The sequence below is a fragment of the Saccopteryx leptura genome, chromosome 2 (assembly GCF_036850995.1).
Source record: "Saccopteryx leptura isolate mSacLep1 chromosome 2, mSacLep1_pri_phased_curated, whole genome shotgun sequence".
Lineage (NCBI taxonomy): Eukaryota > Metazoa > Chordata > Mammalia > Chiroptera > Emballonuridae > Saccopteryx > Saccopteryx leptura.
Window position 1 is genome coordinate 120,306,318 of NC_089504.1, and position 19,409 is coordinate 120,325,726.

A 19,409-nucleotide genomic window follows, 5' to 3' on the forward strand; every position below is an offset into this window, starting at 1 on the left:
AATTATTTTTAAAAGATAAAGTTCTTATTTCTTTCCATTGCAGAATGAGATAACAAAAAATGATTTCAAAAATTTTGAATTATAATTAATGCACTATTACCTTCTTTTTTGCAAAATATTAAAGAATTGATCTGAAATCAGAGTGCCCTCAAGACTGAACTAGGGGTTATACAATAAGGTCCAGGTTAGTGGAAGTGTCTATGATCCCCAGCCCCACTGAGCCTATGGTGCTTGCAAAGGGAGCTCCACCTTCCTTGTAAAGCAATTCCTACTTGTTTGAAGATGCTGCTACTCCTTCGATTCTAGGCATTAATTTAAAAAACAAACAAGCTTGACTCTTTTCATGTCCACTGTGCTCAATCGTCAATGATTCTCAACTTGTAGTAAGAAGTAGCAATATGGTATAAATGAGAAAGTAAAATCTAGGATGAAAATATACTCTAAAGGAACTACAGACATTTCCTAACTTATATGGGCTAAATATTTAGGAAGATAAATTCTGAGGATACTCAATAAGGGGGGTGTGTGCTAATATATTAGAGCAGGTTGAACTTTACTTTTGTGTGTACTTCTAGAGATTCTGGAAGTTTGCTGGAACACATCACATGATGAAACTCAGTGGAAGTGTACCTGAAGTTAAAATCCCCTGGTACACTATAAAGGCAAAAAATAAAAAAAAAATTCACACAATGAAAGTCTATAGTGGATTTATCATGTATCGTCCACCCATCTACTTTCACTAAGAATTGAGACATATATTAACATGGGAATATTAGTATCTTTTTTAAAAAAAATGAGTAAATTTGCTGGTTGATGGTAGAAGGCCTGGCAGTGGAGATTTCACTGAGGAAGGATAAATCTGGAGTGGGAAAGATCAAGGGATATCTTTTAATTACCAGTGATAAAATATATCTATTTCTCATTAATAGGTAGAAAGATCAACATAAAGTCAGGATGTCTGATCCTAATATAATGACCAATTGATAATTAGATTTCTGAGAATGAAAGAGATGTAAAATTCTCCATGGATCTATTTGACTTGCAAAGTTTTCAGAACTGTTTATCAGGGCCTTTGACAAGCCATTATGACATCTGAGGCAGAATGCCTACCCTTTACTGAATTTTTAAACTTTAGTCAAATCACTCACCTAGAGCTAACAGAATGACGGTACATCTTGTCCTAAATGAGTACTTTGCAATGATATAGATACACACATTTGTGATATCGTGTATATTTTAGCCTCGTCTTCTAAAAAAATGACAAGTCATTACCAGAGTAATTTTGCCCTAAGGAAGAAAATGTAGTTTTGGAACAAAACTAGTATCTAATCCCTGAGAACACAGGGTACTTCTGCAGTCCAACAGTGTGGTTATTTTGGTGTTAAGATGTCAAATGGAGAATTTACCTTTATTCAGCTCATCCTTCCCATATTTATTCCCCAAGTTTTTGTGCATGTAGTTGGAATAGAGGACCTCAGAAAGTGATACATATCTCACACTGGCTCTGTTACCAATGAAAGAAGGACCATTCTGCTAGAAAAGATCAAGTAGAAAATTCCCAAGCTCTCCATCCCTACAAAATTTATTAAATTAATAGCAATACCACTTTAATAAAAAGAAAATCAGAAATATCAGCACTGCCTTCAAAACTAAAAATGCAAGGTTAATAATTCTCAGAAGATTTCCATTTAATCTAGTGTTTGGTGATGGAAGGCTAGTTTTGGAGAATAAAAGTGGATTTTCCAAAATTTAATTAGATGGCAACTGCTGTTCCATATGTGGCCCAAATCATCATAGTGCTCAGTGCCTGTATGAAGCAACTGACCTGAATAATGTCTTTTTCCAGTATGCCAAAAAACAAAATTGCTAGAAGGAGTCTGTTTTCCTTCACCAGACAGGAACAGCAGTGGAATTTTGCTATATTGTTTCTGGATTGTGTTCACTTTCTGGCTTTGTATCACGTTTTAGTCTGCAGAGATTACCATCTGACAAAACAGTGGTGGTACAATCGGGAGGGTAAACTTTATTAGTTAGATACATTGCTTAGACACTTGAATGCCAGAGCACTGTAGACAAATATAATGGAGGACCAGATGGCAGTCAAGTCATTGATTTATTCTAAGGGTTTAGGTCTCTAAGGAAAGTTGGATTTTCTCTCCAAAGCAAAGACAAATGGTTGAGCCATATATTCATTTTCATTAAGAATACAGGAGTCCCTGAATTTGGGAAGCCACATTTGACTACGTATGAATTTAGTGCCAAGAAGCTGTAAGATTTGAGTTTGTCCCATGAAAGGTAAAGGCTCTTCAGATAGTTGAGGTCACAGTGACCTCACTACTTATTATTCATCAGATTAAATGATGTTTAACCAGTGTAAGGCCAATCAGGTCACTAAATGTGTGTGTGTTGGAAGCCTTAATAAGAATTAAACTCCTAGATTTCCACAGCAAGAGCATGGTACATTGAGCAAATACTAGCCTTTTGAGAAACTAGAGATAATGGGAGGTTAAACAATAATTTGAGGTTTACTCTCCATAAACTTGTACTTTCTGATCTATCTAGCTAATCTGAATAGTCCAGCAGTGCTGATTCAGCAAGTACATGACATAAATGGAAATAAGAGCAAATAGTCCTAGTTCTTTGGCCCTGCTGCTCCTTCTTTCAGTCACATTTGTGACCTCAGGTATCTTTCTCTATGACCAGCTGACTGAGAAGACCAAATGCAATCAAACTGTGATTGATATTATATGATATGCAGGAATCAACAAAAAGTCTATGCCAACAATGGTAGAGCTCCCATTTGGGTTGGTCTGGAAGGGCAGTCTGATAAGAAGATAAGGATAACAAGAGTACATATACCACTGAATGAATATTCTCACAATTACTGGAGACATTATGAGCCTAGTAGTATTTTCTCAGCATTCCAAAAATATTGTCTTGTAAGAGACCTCTTTTGAAGTGCCTTGGAGAAATGTTAAACTCATTGGCTTTCAGCTGCTCATCTCCTTTTATCTCAGCATTCTCTGAAGGCCAATGGTATTAAGGCTAACATGGTAGACATCAAGAGAGCTTGAGCAGCCAGAAGAAAATGGTTCTAGAGCAGAGTAGTGCTAGGTAATTAATAACAGCTTACTCAAGAATCACAGAGCTATTTTTATTTTTTATTTTTGATTAGGTAATAAAAGTTTCCTCTTATAGTCTTGGAGCAACTGATACCAGAGAGTCATAAATGTCAAAGTTGAATGAAAACATATATAGATTATAAGCGACAGGATTTATCACTAGTTTCTGATCAGTTTTCGAATCAGCATAGCATCAGGATATTTCAGACACAAAGGCTAAACTATCATATAAATGAAGATTATTCACTATATAATTACAGTAACATAAAACACTTGTGCCAGCATTATTAATAAAAAATATATAGTCATGTAAAGCATAGTAAGAAGAGTAAGCATTAAAATTTTTGGTCAGTTTATACCCAGAACACACACACACAGAGAAAGACAGAGAGAGAGAGAACATACCTGATCATTTTTGACGGAAGTTGAGCAGTATTGATTCTCATAGATACTTCAATAAGATTATTTGTGCTTTCTTCTTAAGTCTTAAAGTTTAGCAAAGCACATCAGGTACGTAAGTAAAATCTCCAATATAAAATACTTCTATAGGCCAAATTAAATCAAGATTAAAAAAAAAAAGAAATTAAGAAAAAATTATTGCAGGGAACATAAAACTCACAATACCAACAAAATCTTACAAATTTTCATCTCATTTTGAACAAGATAAGAGAAGAGAGTAATTACAGGGAACAAAGAATGATTTAAGAAGGGAACAACCAAGAACAAGTATCCAAAGAAAATATATGTTATAGAAATTTTAATAGTCTGAAGACAAAATAAAGAAAATGTGTTAGAAAGTTTACAAATTTTTTGAGAAGGTAAACAGAAGAGATAAGAGAATTAGACAATTTCACAAGGAGGAGCACTAGATAAGACTCACAAAAAGAGAAAAAAAAATACATGAACTACAGTATATGGAAATGAACTTCCTGATTAAAAGGTTCCTCAAGTACCCACTGACTAAGATATAGACTCTCTCAAGGCAGATTGTTGTTAAAGTTCAGAAACTGAGGATGAAAAGAAAATTCTAAAAATTTTTAATGGGCAAAAGAAGGTGACACTTTGACAACAGAAAATCCCAATTTTTTCAGCCTTTTTAATTGTAACACCAGAAGCAAGACAAAAATTACTTTTTTTTTAACAGCTCCAAAATTTGGAGGTAATATTATTTTAAATTACAATTTCAGTCAGTCAAAATATCAGTTAAGTAGGTGTGCTGACTAAATACTTTTAACACGTGAGTTCACACACAGACACACAAAACTATCTCATGGATTCAGAAAGTGATCAGAGGCTATGTTCTGCCAACACTATGGAGTTAACCAAGAAGGAGCAGAACACAAGACCCAGGAAATAGGTGAAGGAAACCCAAAGACCACAACGGTTTCACAGACCCAGGGAACAGGGGTCATATTATGTTTAAATGTACTTTGAAACACAGGACTTTAGCAGACAGTGTAACTTTTGTGTGTACTTTTAATCCACACATTAGGTATGCTTAGTTAACGTTTGAAGAAACCTTATAATGAAGACTCACTATGTGAATTTTTAAATGCCGATTGCAAGTACATACCCATTATGTTAGGAACATAATACTTCTGGATAGGTTAAAAAGAGAGAATTCCTATAGCCCTCATTAACTAGGAGGCAATGAAAATGTGCCATAAAAACTAACAACATCTGAAAAATTTGCTTAGTTGGTTTGCAATAGCAAGCAAAATGAACTGACGTAAGAGGATGTGAAATTCCAGCACAAATATCTTCTAGGAGAACACAGTGAACCTGATATGTCCGGTTTTATTTATCAACATTTTTGTAATGTTCTAATTGCTTTACAATATTAACTCATTTAATCTTTACAACAACCTAATGAAGTGGGTATTATCACTATTATTATTATGATGATGATGATCCATAAATTATAGACAGGGAGACAAAAGCACAGAAAATTGTTCAATATCTCACAGCTAATCAATGGCAGAGATTTATTCAAACCCAAGCAGATGTGGCTTTTACCCAACATGCTTTGTTATCCCTCCTTGCCAAGTGTCAATTTTGTTTTAAATGGTTATATATATAGTTCTGTTTGAGATTTTGGAAAATATTAGTGAAATATTTGTGTATGTATATAGAACATACTATATATAGTTTTATATAATGGCAATTAAATGTGGCATAATAAAAATCAAAATAATTTTTTACTGTTTTAGAAATAAACATTTATATTGCATATTAATGTATGCAGTAAATATTTAATCAAAATTCATGCTATGTGTACATTCAGACTTATTGAAGAGAATCAGGGTTGCAGGTGGGATAAGGTGTGATGCTAAAGAAGTAGGCTAAATCCGATCTAATGACAAAATAATAGCTGTTTAAAATTTGTAAGCCAAAGAAAAATAATGCAAGCAAGAATATTAAAATAAATACTTAAATAAACCCATATGCAATTGATGATATGACCTCTTGGGAGTGAGACTGACACTGAAGTAGGTGTGGTGGGGATTGCTATCTTCATTATCAGTTTTTTAGTAGTTTTGACATTTTAACTGTGTTATTTGGACAAAATTTTAAAGTAATATATATTAATATGTTTGAGTGAGCTACATATTTTAGGGGAGTCCTTTTATATATATTTTTAATTATTTCACAGAGTTTAGTCAAACAAAACTGAAATTGATATATTAATGGAAAATTATTTCTCTTAGCAAAAGTTCAGCCAATTATACATAAACAAAGCTCCTGGGAGCACCTAAGTGGTCCAGCCATCATTAAAATAGATGTGTCATACACATATGGCAACAATTTTGAAATCCTACTAGAGTTTTAAGTCTTTTATACTACCCTCATGAATTCCCTTTTCTTTTAAAATGTCAATGATCTTCAGCAATGTAACAAGATAAATTCCTCCTTCTAAGGCAATTGGCAAAGTATCCTCCCTTTCAATAGGAAGAAGTGGAAGCAAAATATGCAGAGAGGAAACTTTATAAAGTGCTAAAAGGAGAGGCCTTGACCACTTTGCTCAGTGGATATAGCATCAACTTGGCATATGAACATCCCAGGTTTGATTCCCAGTAAGGGCACTCAAGAGAAGCAATCATCTGCTTCTCTCCTTCTTCTCTCCTTTTTCCCCTCTCACAGCCAGGGGCTCAAGAGCCTTTGCCCTGGGCAAGTTGGTCTGAGCATGTCATGTTGGTCTGAGCCTTCAGGTACTAAAGGAAGCTTGGTTGATTCTAGCATCGGCCCCAGACAGGGGTTGCTAGGTGGATTCTGGTTGAGGTGCATATGGGAGTCCAGTAATCCAAGATGCCCACTGTCATCCTCTCTGCCAAAAAAATTTCTGGGCTTCACTTTTCTTACATGTAAAAATAAAAAATTTAAAAATATATTTATTTGTATTTCTCTAATAACTAATGAAGATGAGCATCTTTTCATATATCTGTTGGCCATTTGTATTTCTTCCTGGGATTAGTGTCTGTTCATGTCTTCTTCCTATTTTTTTATTGGATTGTTTGTTTGTTTGTTGTTGAGTTTTATGAGTTTTTGTATATTTTGGATATTAGGCCCTTATCTGAGCTGTTGTTTGAAAATATCATCTCCCATTTAGTTGGCTGTTTATTTAGCAATCCCTCTACTGGGTATATACCCCCAAAACTCAAAAACATTGGTAGGTAAAGACACATGCAGCCTCATGTTCACTGCAGCATTGTTCATAGTGGCCAAGACATGGAAACAACCAAAAAGCCCTTCAATAGATGACTGGATAAAGAACATGTGGTACATATATACTATGGAATACTACTCAGCCATTAGAAATGATAACATCGGATCATTTACAACAAAATGGATGGATCTTGATAACATTATACGGAGTGAAATAAATAAATCAGAAAAAACTAAGAACTGCATGATTCCATACATAGGTTGGACATAAAAAACGAGACTAAGAGACATGGACAAAAGTGTGGTGGTTACTGGGGGGGGGGGAGAGGGAGGGAGAGGAGGGAGGGGAGGGGCACAAAGGAAACCAGACAGAAGGTGACAGAGGACAATTTGACGGGTATGAAACATAATTGAATGACAAGATAACCTGGAGATGTTTTCTTTGAACATATGTACCCTGGTTTATTAATGTCATCCCATTAAAATTAATAAAAATTTATTAAGAAAAGATTTATAATTTCTCCTTCAGCTTTAACATTTTTCACTATAAATTTTTCCTACATTTTCTAACATGCTCACCTTCATTTTCTCATTTAATTTTTAAGCAATTCTTTCTAGCAGTCAATAGGATGTGAGTATTATGGGTAGAGTCAGACTCATGATGGTTAAATAGCCTAGGCAAGATCAAACAACTAGTAAGCTGCAAAAGGAAAACTCTAATTCAGATATATATATTTCATCATGGATCTAAGGGTCTCTACTATGTTTCTATTTATATATTTTTGCTGATCAAAAACTCAGGACTGTTAAAGTGGTATTTATGCCTTATGTATTTATTTGTTCATTTACTCATTCTGTAAATATTTATTGAATATATACTCTGTTGAAAGCCCCATGGACTTCTAAAATATCAATCTGTCATTAGAAAGACAATGGCAAAGCCACATTATTACAACATAGGCCTCTTTCCTCCCTTGCAGCAGAGTCAGAAAAGACTAGGAAGAGTCTTTTATAATTCTTAAAAGTCACAACTCAGACATTCTTACCATCATCTGAATTTAATTAATTAAACTTTCATTAAAGCAGTTCCAGTGAAGAATTAGTCTTCATTCTTCAGGAATTAGTAATCAAAGAAAGGTAGATTAGATTGTTACAGAAAAGAAAATGATATAGTTAGAGATTACACTAAAAATGGAAAACATTTTGTGTTTTTAGTCTGGAAACAATGCTGCCAAACCTGGAAAGCATTGTAGATGGTCATTTTTATTTATATCATGTCTTTCAGGATCCTTCAGATGTGATTGTTGTCATATGCTCATAAAATGAAAGGGAAGAGCTAAGAATGATTTCCAGATTTCTGGATTAAGAATCTGAATAAAATGATAGTGCCACTCAAAAGTGTAAAATAACAAGAGCACTTAGAAGTAGAAGGAGACAGTAAATTTTATTTTAGATATCTGCCTCCGAGACATGCAACAGGAGATATCTAGACAGCAGCTCTATACCCACATTAGAGGACAGGTCTTTCAGAGTCTGGGCTGGTGAGAGATACTCGGGAGTCATCATAATAGAGGGAATAGCTAAAATCATGGGATAACACAGGCAATGTGTGTGTAGCAAAAAGAGCACAATGCAGAGGACAGAACCTCAAAGATCTCTTCTAAGTTCTGAAATACTTTCAAAAAATGTTAGAGGAAACAGAGAGCTTCAGGGTAGGGTCAGAGAGAGGTCAAACAAAAAGTGGAGAAAAAATTAAGAGAAGAATGTCAGAGAAACTAAAAGAAACATTTAATAAAAGGAGGGATCAGCATTCTAGACGTCACAACTCAAGTAACCTAAACACTAACAGACTTCAATAAGTTAGTAAATATAAAGATTAGTGCTGAGTTTTGTCAGAACAATTTTAGGGAAGTGGAGAAATAAAAGGCCATATTTTGGTGGGTAGATCATAAGTGGAATGGTGATCAGAAAATGAACACTGGGGGCAGCCAGCCAGTACACTACTCTCATTTTCCTACAATGAACATGTAGCAACATTTGTATAATAAAACTAAGAAAGAACTGAAACAATTTTCCCTAATAAAGAAGTCAGAGTAGCTGAAGGGGGCTGTGCAGATTTGAAGATTATCTGCTGTTTATATCTTGAAGGTTTAGAAGAAGATAAGAAAGGAAAAAAATGCAGGAGAGAGATATCACTCTGAGAAAGCAAATAATATTTGATTATTTTTGTTAAAGTATAAGTGTTCCTGTATAGCTATGACGATATCATCAATCAGAACTTAGTCTCTAAAAGTTCTTAATCTTGAATGCATTTTCCAGTTGAGACAGTAAGGCTAATACTAAATAAAAAAAGGTTTACATTCCCATAATCATTTACCACAAATTAGGGTCACCCTTGTGAGGGAGTCTACTACCGGTTTACAGATGACAAACTGGGCTTTAATTGACCTGCCAATGGTTAAAAGGGTGGAGGGAGATGTTCAGAAAGGGCCTTTGAACCTAATGCTCCTTCCCCTTCCCTGTGTTCTTTCATAACTCTTATCTGAACAGCATTAAGTGAGTCATATAAATTAAGCTTCCTGATTCCAGAATAAGATAGATTTTGAAAAACAAAATTGCAATCAATTAATAATGTCTGAAAATGAGATTTTAAAAAATGAGTGTCTTTCTTCAAAAGACATAACAACTTTTTACTTGCATATAAAAACTGGAAGACATGACCTTAGATATGTGGGTTAAAGGAAAATAGAGCAGTGACATAGAATGTCTTGTAATGACTTAAATGTAAAATGTCTGTTAGGGTGAGAAAAAAAAATTCATTTAAAAAAGTATTTGGAATAAAGCTCCTACTAGGAATTAGAGATACAGAAATAACTTCTATGATACAGAACCTGACACTAAATTTAAGTGCCACATTAGGTATAGAGTCCCAAATTTTATTTTTAAATTTTTAAATATATTTTTTATTTCTTTTTCCCTTAATCAAACACAATATATTTAAAGAGAACTCCAGAATCTGCTTTATATGAGAAACAAACAAACAAACAAAACACCATTGTTCAATATAAACAGAAAATATTTATCTTTTTGGGGGGAGGGTATTCAGTTTTTAAAAAGGATCTTCCAGGAAACAATACTTTACAATCTCTTTTGTTATACTTTAAACCCAAACTGCTTCAACTGCTTGCTGAGAAGTCGGGTCATATCTGAACATTACAATATCATTGGAACTGTGAATTGAGGGTGAAAATTGCCATGAATTATTGTTATAGGGTCTTGAGACTGAAGTAAGAATTTTCTGTGCTGGGCTGCCTAGGTACCGAGGTGCTGTGGTTGTTGGAGGGGTTAAAGTTGGAGCTACTGATGCATATATATTAGGGAGGATTCATAAAAACACAACAGTGGAGCCTGGGACAATCCGTGACTGTGAAGGAGCGGTAGCCAATAGAAAGGGGAGAAGACGGTCCAAGAAGACTGAGGTAAGCGGGCTTCTGAAGCCTGTCAAAGTGGAAACAATAGATCAACAGGTGTTCTGGGTAACCGGTCAGAGTAAGTTTTATTTTTTCTCATAGGAGGCATGACAGCATGAGATAAAAACAAACTACTTTAGTCAAACCTTTTTTTTTTCCCCTTGACTGATTTTTAGCAAACTTCAGACCCAGACACAAGACTCAACGGTATATTTCCTGGACAGCAAGGTAAACTATTTTGCACTTTTTTAAAGTCTTAAAGTTAAGAAATAGAAGTTCTGATTCATCAGAGGCAGGGTTACATCTTCAATAACTAAAACAAATCCCTGTTCTTAAAAAAAAAAAAAAAAAGAAAGAAAAAGAGAGAGAGGGAGAAAGAAAAAAAAGAATATTTCAATGTCTCTGCTGGAAGGTGACCAGAGCAGTGTTCTGCAATTGTGAGAAATTTGACAGTTTGCGGAAGCGGCTCTGCATTTATCATTTCCCTTAGTTTAGTTGCAAAATTGAAAGATCAGCATTTCATAAGGGATGCTGTTTTGTTTTATCTTTTCCTAAGGAGTTAGCAAAATTTATTCCATCTTTATTATCAAGCAGTCAAACTGAATGTGTATTCATCAAACATTATTTATATGTAGATATATATAGGTGTGTGTGTGAATATATGTATTTTTTTTCTATTAAAATAGTTTATTGTACCTGTAATCCTGTTTATAATCAATAGAAAGGGTTTGTGTTTTTGAGATGTATCTCATATCTGTTGTGTTAACCTAGTTTTTCATTAGCATCTGTACTGAAAATATGGAGTTCTACCTGCATCCTAAATGTGTTGTTTCTTTTATTTCTTATTAACCATAGAGATGCCATAAGTAAATACATTACTTACGTAATTGTGATATATAGAGTTCATAATTCAAATTTCTTGGCTGAACAACTTGACTCTGTACCTATAATATTAGAAGTCTCTTCCCGCACCCCAAAATAAAACTTACCTGAGAAGTTGAGCAACAGAAAAGACTAATCGCACACTTTTCTTCAGATCTTAAAACTTTTCGCACAACAAACTGCTAAAACGTTCTTTGATTTCTCTTTCTTTGGTTCATGGCCCAAAGAGCCTGGGAAATCTCATCCAGATGTTCTGCTCATTTAGGAATAAAAGTAAAAGCATATGCCTTCATCCTAGAAACAGCACAGACTCTCAGTTTGAATTATTTAAAGATCACTTTTTTGTACTCTTATATTCAACTCCTGATTTGAGTCGACTTCCTTGCATTAAATAGCTTGAAATGGAAAAACACTTAGAGCTCCTAAAATTTTCTTTTTTTTCCCTTCAGTTTTCATTGTAATTGGGTTGAAATAAAAAAAGTACAAGTTAATGAGTTAGTTTCAGTGTTTACAAAATGCTTTGCATGCAGTGCTTACTAAATAAATAGGTATAAATTAATATCTATATATAAAATGTTAATATGCATTTACCTTCCCCTCGAAGAAACAATGTTTACTAATCATTTTGGTGTATAAAGTTCTCTAAAGATCAAGGTCTTCAATATCTAACAGTTGTATCCTTTATTATAGGTACTATAATGGCCACCACAATCTGTTTCATCATCTGGGTGGTATTCATAACAGATTCTGTCTGGACTCGAACTGTGAGGCAGGTCTATGAGGTACATGAGCCAGAGGACTGGACTGCGCAAGACTTCGATTGTCCCAGGGAATGTTTCTGTCCCCCCAGTTTCCCAACTGCCTTATACTGTGAAAATCGTGGTCTCAGAGAAATCCCTGCTATTCCTTCGAGGATCTGGTATCTTTATCTTGAAAACAACCTGATAGAAACCATTCCTGAGAAGCCATTTGAGAATGCCACCCAGTTGAGATGGATCAATCTAAATAAGAACAAAATAACCAACTATGGCATTGAAAAAGGAGCCCTGAGCCAACTAAAGAAGCTGCTTTTCTTATTTCTGGAAGATAATGAGCTGGAGGAGGTACCCTCCCCATTGCCAAGAAGCTTAGAACAACTACAATTAGCTAGGAACAAGGTATCCAGAATCCCTCAAGGGACTTTCAGCAATCTAGAGAACCTGACCCTTCTTGACCTGCAACACAATAAACTATTAGACAATGCCTTTCAAAGAGACACTTTTAAGGGACTAAAGAACCTCATGCAGTTAAATATGGCCAAGAATGCCCTGAGGAATATGCCACCCAGATTACCGGCCAACACAATGCAACTGTTTTTAGACAACAATTCCATTGAGGGCATACCAGAAAATTATTTTAATGTAATTCCTAAAGTGGCCTTCCTGAGACTAAACCACAACAAGTTATCAGATGCAGGTCTCCCCTCAAGTGGCTTTGATGTATCGTCCATTCTAGATCTTCAACTGTCCCACAATCAGCTCACAAAGGTTCCCCGAATCAATGCTCATCTGCAGCATCTTCACCTTGATCATAACAAAATCAAAAGTAAGTAACCGTCAGCTGATGTCTTTGACAAAAATGTTCACGGTCATTAAATGTATTCTGTTATCTTCTTTAAGAATAGCAATTCTCTTTGTTTTTTCCCCCAAAGCTAATTTGTCCTTAGATATATTTAATGTGTATTTTCAATTTTTTAAGTATATTAAGATTTCTCTATTGACAGGTAGTTTCAATGAGCCAAAAAGTTTCAGTCTTCAAATAGATGTAGTAACCCACAGAGAGCTATTATCTATTAGAGAAAGTAAATGTCTCTATCTTCTTTAACCCCAAGGAGATTCTGATTTTTATTTTCTACCTCACTGGGTAGATTTATTTAAGAAAGTGTTTGAGGCACAAACAAATTTGCGAATAGTAACAGAAGAAATTTCATTTAGAGTTTATCAGGAAGACACCTTTGTCCTAAAAACTCTAGGACAGCCAATGCCTGAAACCACTCTCAATACAGTCTCAGCTTTGGATCAGTATGTTTCACAGATTGGTACCCCACCCCCTCTGCCCCGTGGAGTTTCTAACTGAGTAGGTCTGAAATGGAACAGAGACTTTTTATTTTAACAGTTCCCAGGTGACGCTGAGACTGCTCCTTTGGGGACCAGGCCTTGGGAATCAATTCTGTAGTTTAAGGCTGTGCTCTACTTAAATGGAAACAAATGTCTCTGGAAGTTGATAACTTCTTAGGACTAATGGTAATCAAGGTAAAATGCCCTCTTCTTTCTTGGAAATAGTTTTTGATAAGGGAAAACAAGATGAGTGTCAAATGACATGGAGGCAGAGGTACCAGGAGGAAAGAAGTAGTTATAGAAAGAAGAGGCTGGAGACATTGATGGCAAATTTGACACCTTCACAATTATGCCTGAGGTCAGGCTGAGTGTGGTGTAGAAGTGAGCAATGGTTTTGGTGCAGTCATGGGGTATTAGGATCAGCCTGGCACCTATCCATGCATCCTCACCCTCAAGCCCTTTAAGAAGGTTATCTTGAGAAGAATTCTGAAAAACCTTCGCAAATATATACATGCCTAAAGTGAGAATCTATCAGATGTTTTGTAGCAGAATAACACAGGTAACTGTCAGAGGGTTAGGCTGCCTGGTTATTACAAACGAAGATTTTCTTTAAGTATATAATCACATTAACATCCCATTTATAAGAATAGACAATTATCTACTGGGTACTGCTCAGTTATTCAAGTTCTGTTTGGTTTTTCCAACAGCATATTTGAGCAAAAACTTCAGAAAGTAGGCAGCAGGTTAATGCTACATTTATTTTTCCATGGTGATGAGACACATTGTTTAATCCTGTAGTCAAAAGCAAAAGATCAACCACAACAGAAAATATTAATAGACTCTGTTTCACTGAACCAGATAGTACCACAGCCAATGTTGACCTAAATATGTACAATTTTTTTTTCTGATGAAATTTTTATACTTCTATAGGTTCATTCCTTATCAGCCAACAAAGCCTCATAGACATTTAATATGGAAAGTTAACTTACAATTATTCCATCTAAATCTCCATCTGCAAATTAGGGATTCCCCTGAGAGTTTGAGAATGAGGGTGTTTTGGAGTGAGGTAGCAAAATTCATCACACAGGTGGGTACATATGCCTGCAATTCCATCATTATTCAAAGTTACACAAAGAAGAATAGGACTCTGTATTTCCTTCATTAACGGTTTAGAGAGCATTTACTAAGAATTTCTATTGTTCTCATGCCTTAGCGTGCATCAGAATCCCCTGGGGGCTGACTGTCTGACTCAGGAGGTCTGATGTGTGCCTAACCCTTTAGTTCACAGGCAGAGTATTGAAAATGCTGGTCTAGGGACCTCACTCTGAGAACCACAAATGACCCTTACAAAAGCTTTGTATGCTACTATTAGGAATTTCTGAAGAGAGAAACTGAAGCTCAACTAGGGGAAGACATTTGCTAAGGACAAAGAGTCAATATAATAGGAGGAACCTGAGCTCAGTATTTCTTATTTTATGTATTTTTCCCCCACTCACACAGTATAATCACAGCACATTTTTCTCTCATTCTGAGAATATAAAACTTCAGAAAATTTTATACCAATAATTTTAATAGAAATAGTATCAATGAACAAAAATCTTGGTTTATTTGCTTCTTAATGTAGATATAAAACATAGTCATTTTTATATTCAAAAAAAATTTTTTTAATAGGTATTTGCTTGGCTAAAATTGTTGGCTCACTGTTACATTACACTGTGCTGCAATAATTGTTAAAGTACTTAGTACTTCTGGCCACATAATCTACTCTAGTTGTTAATAAAGTGGTTTCCAAGAAACTCACCTTTTATGTGAAGAGTTCTCAGAATTTACAAGGCAGTAAACTTGTCTTATGTAAAATGATGGCAACACTTATCTACATTTTTTTGAATACCTAAGGGACATTAAATTTGGCAAAATGTTATGTGTTCAAATAAGTTACTTTTAAGTGGCCTTTTAGAAACATCATAATTAATTTATAAAAATATAACTAAATTTTAAAAGCATGCTTCCTACTATCCATTTATTCATACATGCATTAATTATGGGGCATGGGGGTGATAAGGATGAAAAGATAGCGCAGAGAAGGGACATTATCTCTCCAACAGGCAAGGCACCCTGTGCAGTAGGAAAAGGACTAGGCTGGTCTCTAATTCTTACCTCACTTGCTGAAATGCCTGTATGTATTTCCCTATCTGTTGAGACACTAATCCCACAATACCCAGGTAGGGAGAATAACATTGACTGATAAAGGCTGTGTGATGATAAAGTGATAATGTATGTGGGGAAAAAAAAAAACTTCATAAACACAAAACCATTATACAAATATGAGTCATTTTTAGCTAGTTCAATTTTTAAAAAATGGCATAACATCATAGCAGAACAACCTCACTGTAAGTATAAAATCCTTCAATTTAATATAAATACCTATGCACCAACAGGACACAAAGAGGCTGGGGCATTGCCCAAGTTAGGTGGGTCTCATCTGTTAAGGCAGAATACTTGCTCCAAATAATTTCAAAAGGGTATTTAAAGGCAATATACAACTTCATGGTTGAGATCAGCTATTATACTTCTCTAAATTTTGGTAGTTTAACAGGCCTTCTCTCCTGAATGCTCCTAAATCTCGGGATAATCATGGATGCCAAGGGCTCTGATTCAAGGCACGTGCACAGTTTCTCACATCCTAACCGTCTGTAAAGGCTGATGGGATATTTCCTGGCTTGAATTCTTTGTAACTCAATTCTTGGCAAATGTTTTTGTTTTTTTTCCAATTAAGTACATTAAGTATAAAGACACAAGTTATTTCTGTGTTACATATACATACTTGTATTAATTGTACTTTTTAAAAAGTTGTCATTATACATTATGAATTTGAAATTTTGCATTTTTAAGGTAATTTGCAAACACTTTTGCTAATAGACTGACATTCTACCCTGGTATCCATCCATCCATCCACCCATGCATGCATTTCTCTATTCTTTCAGTACCCACTCTGAACTGCTGTTTCTATCAAATACCCTAAATCTTTCTTGTCTCAGCCTGTAGTAATCTAAGCATGCCCTATCTCACCTTGTTTCCATCACAGCTTTTAACAATGTGTTTTTTCTTAGGGCCCTGGTACTAAGTACAGCAGAATATGGAGTGTGATGACTACACTTACCATGTTCTTCGCTCCATAAGATGCAACTGACACACCTAGGGTTTTAAGAAGGAAAATAGAAAAAAAAAAATTCTGAACCTAATGGTGTGTTAGAATATTTAATGAAATACCATATTTTTCACTCCATAAGACACACGGGTATTATCCCTTCCACTATGGAGTGAAAAATATGGCATATGTCCATTTTTTCAGGAATACTTCTTTTTAATGTGAGAAGAGGGGTGATAGTGAGGCAGACTCCCACATGCACCCAGACTAGAATCTACCAACCACATCTGGGGCTGTTGTTCCAGTACTGAGCTATTTTTAGTACCTGAAGCTGATGCACTCCAATGGAGCTATCCTCAGTGTCTGGGGTCACACTAGAACTAATCAAGCTACTGGCTGTTATAGGGGAAGAGGGAGAGAAGAGAGGAAAAGGGGGAGAAGCAGATGGTTGCTTATCCTGTGTGCCCTGACCAGAATTGAACTGAGATATCCATATGCCAAATGGATGCTCTATCCACTGAGCAACAAGCCAGAGCCAGGAATACTTTTGTAAAATGGATATGACATGGTTTGTGTCTCTGCCATTTTCATAGATCATTGGACTGGCCTTTCATAAGACTTTCCTCTCGTAATCTCTTGTATTCAAATACATTCATTCATACTATCTTTGTCTCCCTAGACATGAACGTCTCTGTAATATGTCCTGCCACTACCACACTGCCAGCAGACCGAGATTCCTTCAGTTATGGACCTCATCTGAGCTACCTTCGTCTGGATGGAAATGAAATCAAGCCTCCAATCCCAATGGACTTAATGACCTGCTTCAGGCTCCTTCAAACTATCATTATTTAAACATATCATCAACAATCTAAAATTGGTTTAATAAGCTAATATTTCTGGCATGAAATTTGGATAACATTCATAGGCTTAAAACAAAGATCACATTTGCAATTGTTTTTGGCCACCATTCTCATCTGTGCAGTTTAATTTCTCTATTCAAAGGTGTTCTCACCAATAATACTATAGGGAGAACAGCTTACTTTTAAAAAATAAATAAAACAGACACAGAGTTAAGTAGTTTATCAACTCCAAGATAATTCTTTTTTGTCTCCTTCACAGCTTATTAATACCAAATAATGCAATTGTATTGTTGTGCCATAGAAAAAACATATCTGTTTGCAAATATTCAAAATTGCTTATGCAGATACTATATTTACAGTATAAAATATAATAACCTAACAGGAGATAGGACAATCTGAAGAAAATAAAAAATGAGATCTTTTTTTTATCCTAATTATAAAGAAATAAATTAAGGGAGCTAAGTAGCTTTTGTAGGTAAAAGTTTAGCATTTAGTTCAAGAATGGCTGTGAAATACATCAAATATTTCATAATGAGAGAGTTTTAGTGATTTAATACCAAATTAGAGAGCATCATCCATTTTTAGTTTCCTACTATTTTCTATAGCTGCTGTTCTTAGATGCAGTATGACGTACTCCAGCAATTAACTCCTGAGATTTTTACATATACTATAACACATTTCTGACAGAATCTTAGTATTTTAACATTTAAAATCCATCTGAATCAGTGTTTGATTCATGTATCTTTCAGTGCTTTTTGGATTTTTTAAATAAAAGAAGTGGGCCCTGCTGGTTGGCTCAGAGGTAGAAAATCGACCTGGCCTGTGAATATCCTGGGTTTGATTCCCATCAGGGCACACAGGAGAAGTGACCATCTGCTCTTCCACTCCTCCCCTCTCCTTTCTCTCTCTCTCTCTCTTTCTCTTCCCCTCACACAACAATGGCTTCATTGAAGCGAGTTGGCCTCAGGCACTGAGGATAGCTCCAGGGCCTCAACTCAGGCTCTAAAACAGCTTGGTTGCCAAGCAATGCAGCAATGTCCCAGATGGGCAGAGCATCATCCAGTTGGGGGGCTTGCCGGGTGGATCCTGGTCGGGGCACATTTGGCAGCCTGTCTCTCGGCATCCCTGCTTTTCACTTAAGAAAACATAAATTAAAAAGTAAAAGGAGTTAATGTTTTCTAATAAAACAGAAGTAAAATATTTCAGATTTATTTCAGGGACATTACTCATAAGTTCTATTAAAAACACATTTTAAATAGAAAGTGTTACAGTAACAATTGCTTCCATTTGTCTGGCATGGATATATGCAAATCTATTTTGCCATTTTGTTTCTCCTTTTCTTCCAGTAAACGTGAGAAGAAAGTCATACTCAAAGTACCTGACATAATACCGCTGTGTCTCGAGTTAAAAAATTAACCCAGGATATTTTTAAGTAACAAAGTATACCTTAATTTAGATTTCTGATTTTGTAAAGCATATGCTATAAACAATAAATATTTTATAGAGGTTAATGTGTGCCTTTATATTTTTTCAAAAACAGTATTGTGAAAAATCCTATAAAATTTTATATATTTCCCTAGAAAAAGAATCATATATATTTGTGAAACACCAGATTAAAGAAAGTCAAACAAATTGTTTTACACCAAAGGCTTCTCAGAACCTTAGTATCATATGTTATTCTGTAATATGAATACCCAAGAGGAGAAGATAATGTGCAGTCTTTCATGTATTGGTAATTGCATGATACAGTGGTTAGGATCTTGAGCTTTGGAGAAAAAAGCCTGAGTTTCCAACTCAGCCTGTGTCATTTATTAACTCTTTGCTCTTAACATTACTGAGCATCGGTTGCTCATCCATAAAATAAAAAAGAGTACCCACTCTCTTACACAGTAGCTGTGAAGATAAGAGAAAAAATAGATGTACAGTTCTTATCTTTTGACACATTGAAAGTACCCAATACTAGTAGGTAAGAATTTTATTATTAGGAGGGACTCTAATCAATACAATTGCACAAATTTTCTTTATACCAGATCATGATATAAATAAAAAACTGATAAAAAATGTTTTGGTGCAAAGGAAGAATAAACAGGCAAGTGCATTTAAGAATGACAGAATGGGTCCAGTCAACCATAAGACTAAAGTTGGATAGTGAAAAAAATATATGAAAA

General features: G+C 35.1%; 1 protein-coding gene across 3 annotated transcripts; it reads left to right on the forward strand.

Annotated features, from left to right (window-relative positions):
• The first annotated feature begins 10,206 nt into the window (after positions 1-10,206).
• KERA (keratocan) lies at positions 10,207-18,746 on the forward strand. Of its 3 annotated transcripts, none has more exons than XM_066365748.1 (4): positions 10,207-10,264; positions 10,432-10,483; positions 11,828-12,721; positions 17,061-18,746. In XM_066365748.1, the coding sequence occupies exons 3-4, from the start codon at positions 11,836-11,838 to the stop codon at positions 17,231-17,233; spliced, it is 1,059 nt and encodes a 352-aa protein (XP_066221845.1). In that variant the 5' UTR covers positions 10,207-10,264; positions 10,432-10,483; positions 11,828-11,835; the 3' UTR covers positions 17,234-18,746. The 3 variants fall into 3 exon arrangements, with proteins under 3 accessions (XP_066221845.1, XP_066221847.1, XP_066221846.1); XM_066365749.1 differs by having other exon boundaries at positions 10,257-10,334; XM_066365750.1 differs by lacking the exon at positions 10,432-10,483.
• The last annotated feature ends 663 nt before the right edge of the window (positions 18,747-19,409 follow it).

Coding starts and splice junctions, on each gene's coding strand:
- KERA (XM_066365748.1), top strand. CDS start 11,836: ATGGCCACCACAATCTGTTTCATCATCTGGGTGGTATTCATAACAGAT. Junction 12,722..17,060: donor TGATCATAACAAAATCAAAA/GTAAGTAACCGT, acceptor TTGTCTCCCTAG/ACATGAACGTCTCTGTAATA.